At 50.8% G+C, this 6,000-nt stretch overlaps 2 protein-coding genes across 2 annotated transcripts in view; one reads left to right on the top strand and one right to left on the bottom strand.

Annotated features, from left to right (window-relative positions):
- The window catches only part of FAM167B (family with sequence similarity 167 member B), a 99,551-nt gene that overhangs the window by 25,868 nt on the left and 67,683 nt on the right, over positions 1–6,000 (bottom strand). The gene's annotated exons all lie outside the window — the stretch shown is intronic.
- On the top strand, positions 1,356–2,055 carry MARCKSL1 (MARCKS like 1; the record flags this gene model as incomplete). The annotated part of the gene is made up of 1 exon (XM_083369948.1): positions 1,356–2,055. A coding segment is annotated over one exon (675 nt), but the record flags the coding sequence as incomplete, so codon positions are not given.

Below are 6,000 nucleotides of genomic sequence, written 5' to 3'. Positions count from 1 at the left end.
CCCGCTCCGCTGCCTCTTGCCACCGTCCAGCCGGGGCCGCGGCGTGGCGCGCCTTTTGTTCGACGCTGAGCCCGGGAGACGGAGCGCATCCCCCTCCCTCCCGACGGGGGAACAAAGGAGGAGCGGCGCGCTGGATCCCGACGCTGCATTGCGCGCATTCCCCGGGCGAGGGGCGGCGGGGAGGGGAGGGGAGGGGGCTGCGCACCCGGGTTAGCGACGCGCTCCGTGCAGACGGCGGGGAGCCCGCCTCGCCTGATTTCCGCGCCTTTTGCAAGGAACCCCGAACCTCTCTGGCTTTCTAAGAGGGGCGGGACTGGGGGCGCTTCGGCCTCGGAAGGGACCCACGGGCGGTTTTGCTAACGTGGCCCTCCCTGCGGCTCGGCTCGCCTTGCATTCATCCGTCCCTCCCGCCCCCAACGCAACCCTCCAGCGCCGTCGGGCCGAGCGGCCCGATGGCGCGGCTTTGCATCGGGAGAGAAAGGCGCGCACTCCCCGCCTTTTTGCCCACAGTGGGGGGATTCCCGGCCGCCGCGGCGCTCCTGCAACGTTCGCGTCCCGCGCCCGGAGCGCATCGTTGGCGCTGCAACTTCGGCGGGAAGGCGGCGCCCCCTAGCGGCGGCGCACCACACGCTGGCTTCCTTCAGACGTTTCAGCCGCCTCCCAGCAAAGGGAGAGAGCCAAAGCTGGATTCGGGGTGCGGGGTGGGGGGCTAAAGCATTGCTCCCCGTCTTTTAACCGAGCGCGATCGCTGGGAAAAAGGTTGGCCAAGGAGCTGGGACGGGCCCCGGTCTGATCAGTGCACATCATCTCACTAATGCAGGGGTAGGCAACCTCGGCTCTTTTATGACTCATGGACTTCAACTCCCAGAATTCCTGAGCCAGCTATGCTGGCTCAGGAATTCTGGGAGTTGAAGTCCATGAGTCATAAAAGAGCCGAGGTTGCCTACCCCTGCACTAGTTGGATCATCGGGAGTTGTAGCGTGGCACCTGTGGATGGAAGGCAAGCCAAAGTACCTGTTTTGTGGCCAGGTGTCTTGGAAAAATACATTCGGCCCGTAGAATTGAGCCTTTGGCGGGTCCGGTCCAGCTTAAGTTAAAATGTTTCTGCTGCTCAGTATATTGGGTGAACCCCGGGGCCATTTTGAATGGTTGGGTTGAATGGCTGGGTGCAAGCCCCCAAAAATGAATTCAGTTACTTGTTGTGTGAGGGCAGTCAAGGTGGTGCGCTATTGCCGGTGTGTGGCTCTTGGGACTATGGGATGTGGGTTTTCACCTTGTGCAATTGGGGGGGGGGGCATTTGGTCAGCTGGATGGGATTCACAGATGGTGAGCTTCTCCCTTTTTCAGAGCTGTAACTCTGGTGTACCTTTTGTTCACTCCTCCAGGAAAACGGCCATGTGAAAGTCAATGGGGATGTGTCCCCTAAAGCCGATGGAGAGGTGAGCTCCCTGAATGACAGTGGCTCAGCAGAGGCCCCCAAGGAGCCTGCCAAGGCCGAGACGGGCAGTGGAGATGCCATTGAGCCAGCCCCAGTGGCCGAGGGTGAAGCCAAACCTGACGGAGCTGCTTCCACCAACGCTTCCAAGCAGACCCCCAAGAAGAAGAAACGGTTCTCGTTCAAAAAATCCTTCAAGCTGAGCGGCATTTCCTTCCGGAAAGCCAAAAAGGAAGCGGGAGACGCGTCGGCCGTCTCCTCTCCCACCGAGGAGCAGCAGGGGAAAGCCGAAGCAGCGGAGGCTGAGGACCAGTCAGCCACTGCCGCCACCAAGGAGGGCGAGCAGGCCAATGCGCCCCAAGAGGAGACAGCAGCCCCCGAGGAAACCCCTGCCGCAGCCTCGGCTCCCGACAATCAACCGACCGCGGCCAAGCGGCAAGATGGCAGTGAGGAGCCAGCGAAGGAGGAGGAACAGCCACAGCAGCCGCCTTCCAGTGAGAGCCAGGGGGATGTAAAGCCAGATGAGACCTCAGAATCTGCGAAGGTGGAGCCTAGTGCCGCGGCTGACACTGCTGCTGAGCAGGAAGAAGAGTAGAGTTGGCTTAGCTCACCACCAGAAAGAGACTTGTCTGTGCCATCCTTCCAATCCCAACAACCCCACAGAACTGCTGCCTTGACTACATGCCACACACGCCCTCATACACACAGGCCTTTTGCGTTGAGCTGGCAAGCTTTGTCTCTCCAGTGTCCCCACACACAGTGAAGAAAAAAAAGAAAGAATAAAAACTGGCTTGGCCCGGTGGGCAGCACTGCCCCTCAAGCAGGAGTTCTAAAGCCCCTCTTATAACTAACTATATGGAGAGATGACTGATCCTGGACAGAAACTGGAACTTGCTCCATTTAATGAGACCAGCTATTAACACCAAGTTCTTTTTCCTCAGACCCTACGGTTTCTACTAATCTTCAGATGCAGCTCTTCTTTTTTCTCCAAAAAGACCAACAAGCCAGCAACAACGGAGCCGTTTTTCAAAACGGATATTCTCTATCTCTTGGTTTACATTCCTGGTTCTGACTTCATTTAAAAGTATTTTGTGCTTTTTATAGAAACAACCGTTTAAAAAGCTAATCTGGTTAGTTTTTTTATAATGTTTTGCTCTTGGCTTTAAACATAAAACGCGTAAGTCCACTGCGTTTAATTTGACATCAGAGGGAGAACTACTTCGGGTTTATTTAGGGATGGGCGGGGGGCAACCCCTGGGGGAGGGGTGGGAGAGGGTTGAGGGTTGGCTGTATGATGTGACTTTAAATTTTCGTTTCCTTGTCTTTGTAAATAATTTTTTAATGACCCTACTTCTGATCTGCAGTTTTCTAACTCCTAAACAAAAGTTGTATGGGTCTTATTGTAACATTTGAAAAGAATAAATGGTGACCCCTTTACGGATCGGAGTTGGGTCCTTTTCTCTAGTAGTTGGCCAAGCGGCCAGTAATCGGGCAGCTTGCCTGTTTCCCAAATACCCTTTCCCTTGAAGTGCTGATTTCTCTTTCTGTACCATCCAATTCTTCAAGGGAAGTTGAACCGCATTTGGAGGGCACTTGTATTCCCCAGAATTGAGGCCAAGGAGAAATGGCTGGTGCCCATCACAGCCAGGTACATTTACTCCCATTAGTGCATTCAAATTACACACCGGGAGACAGGCAGAACCTACCCTGACAAATTTCCTTAGAAGCCCTAAGCTTCAGATCTGGGTGGGGGCACTTGAGAGTTTAATCATGCGTGCTGCTTTCTTTCATAGGCTATTAAGAGCCTTATTGGGGAGCATTCTTGTAAAGAGTAAGAATTCCTGCAAGACACAAATCTATCTGTACCTTCAGTTGCATTCATGGGGTGTTCCTCATTGCTCAATGAACAGGGGCCAGGCAAGCAGCAGAGACTTTTTTCTCCAATCAGCAGCCTTTTGAGCAAGGGGGCCCACCTTACTCAGCTCTGCATGCTTCTCTTTTCAGGCAGAACTTCCCAACCCTTGTTAGCAGGTAAAGGTTGACCCGGTATGTCTGAATGGATGCCAGTAAATCTTGTTGGAATCGCCAGGTGGATTATAGGGTGGGCTTCATAGGGTGTTCTGTGCTGCAGGCAAATGGCTCCAGATGTTGAAAGCACCTCAGTGGATTCTTTTCAAAACTGCAGCTGGGTTGGGGGAAAATAACAGCGTTTCTCTGAGAGTGAATCTAGGGCTGGAATATGGTCTGGCAGCCATTTTAACTCATCTTAGATCAGGGAGAGGTGCCTGCTAATCACCATATGAGGCAGCAGTCCTTGTTTCTCCTGCCTAAGATGGAGGCAGGCAGGCAGGCAGTTGTAGCCGTAGGAACCAACCACTCAAAACTCACTGGTTGTAGGTTTCCTATGATAGTGGTGGGAGACAGATAAGTGCCAAAAGATTGTGTTGGTGTATGGTTTTAACTACCCACTGCACAGGTCATGGGGCTGAGAAATACAAAAGGCTGTGGGAGGTGAGACTCTAGAAAGCAAGATAGGTTATCAAGCAGCATCAAATTTGTTATTTTTGTCTTGAGCTCAGCACCTATTCCAATTGGCTTGCCAGGTCTTGATTGGGGACAAGAATGGCTAAACATTCTTGTGTGTTTCATCATAAGAGTTCTCTGTAAGACTTCTTGCCTCAATTTCTGCAAACCTTCTGACTTCAGGGAAGAGCCGGTGAGCAAGTGAAAAGAGAATGTTTTGCTGATCAGCATTCTGTGTGTCCTTAGCATGATAGGACAAGCTATAGCATGTGTTGGCTGAGGGTGATAGGTGTAGTGCAACGCTTCAGGAGTACATCAGATTTTGGAGGGCTGATCATGCTAATTCTTCCAACCCCAGCAGCCTCCAATGAAATCAAAGGAAGTTTGTTTTTGGGGCTTGGTTTTTTGAATAAAGCAACTTGCCCTGCCAAAGATCTTATCTTTTTTGAATTCTCTTACAATTAAGCCTTGCAGTTCACAGAATCACACGCTGCTGCTGCTGGAGGATCACCGTTCCATTTCAAAGGCCATTCAGGGTCTTTGGTTAACCTCTGGGAATCTGGACACTCGATAGCAGCCCCATGGCACATTTGAGAAGCAAGTGGGACAAGGGTGAATTTGGTGAAGCCGTCTGGTCTTTAGTTACCTGCTGTGAGAAGCAGCTGCAGTGCCCTCCTTGAACAAAACAATTCCTGGTCTTTAGAGAATAGGTGATAATGGTTGGCAAACAGTTGTTTATTAGGCCAGCAATCCTTCCGGGATTCAAGTAAACTGGTGATGCAAGTGCCAAAAGTGTTCTTAGCTGCGGTTCTCACTATCCTTCACCCTTCCCAGTTGCTTTGCTCTTAAGGCAAGTGGAAAAGAAGTGCCAGCCTTGTGATGCAGTTGTTGGGTGGAAACTATAGACATAAAAAACCATTTTCTCGTTCCTTCCGGACAATCTTGGATGCACTTCCAGTTGAAAATTGGCTTCAAATGATAGAAGTTCCAGGGAATCACTAGATTCCTATCCCATTTCCTCAGAGGTTGAAGACAATATAAAATCTTGAATTGGACCCCCACCCCCATTTTTTCTCACAGCAAATCTGTTGGCTAACCCGTCACTAGGTTGCATCTTGACTTGACCCTGCTCCTAGTTCAGCTTCTTAGCCACGCTTGACTGCTTGGTCTTTCTGAATGCTCTGCATTTAAAAAATAAAAAAATCTACTGTAGATGCAGCAGCCAGTGAGCAGCCAGAACAAAAGCTTAAATATGGGGTGTGTTGGGTATAGCTGCAGGAGCATGGGCGATTACCAAGACATACTGAGCCTTTGTGAGCACACAATCTGGTCCAGTGTTCATAGATACATACTGCTTTTGCACCTTTTTTTAGTCCCATTTCAGCTGTTCCGCAGCATAGACAAGTGTGCACCACTATGTTTCCTCCGAAGAAGCGAAGAACAGGTCCTATGATTTCCTGAGTGCTCTGCTCAGTGTAGTCAATCAGGTCAATTTCACGACAGAAAATGGAAAATGCCTGGCTCCGAGCACCTTTCCAAGAACCATGTTCCACAAGTGAAACTGATGATACACAACACTGAAATGCTTCCATGTGGCAAGCAGCGCATAGGAAACATGTCAAAAGCTGGAGGCATTGAAATGATGGAATGGTGGCATTCTGTGCACAAGGCTGTGGTCAGGCAGAATCCTATTTAGGCACAAAGAAACATGTATATGCAAGCTGGTTTTACATGCCAGAGTTTTAAGTAAGCCAGTTTGGCACAATTGGTAAACTGCGCTCCTCTTCGGAGTGTTCCAGAATGTGCCACAGCTGAGAAGGCCATGTTACAGTTCCCCAGGTTTGATGCTAGAACCCAGAACCTCTGCCCACCCAGCTGTTTTAAGCCTTTGTGTCTAGAAGCATGTAGCATCTATGTTGTCAGCAACCCTTTTCTCCAAGGGGAGTCCATGCTATTACCCAGCTGCACTTCCCTGTCGTCCACACATTACTTACATAGATCCTTCCATCTTGATTATTCCCACCATCTCCTGCGCCCTCCCT

Source organism: Vipera ursinii (genome assembly GCF_947247035.1).
Source record: "Vipera ursinii genome assembly, chromosome: 9".
In the NCBI taxonomy this organism is placed as follows: Eukaryota; Metazoa; Chordata; class Lepidosauria; order Squamata; family Viperidae; genus Vipera; species Vipera ursinii.
Note: the sequence above shows the minus strand (reverse complement) of the source record. Positions and strands in the feature narration are given on the sequence as shown.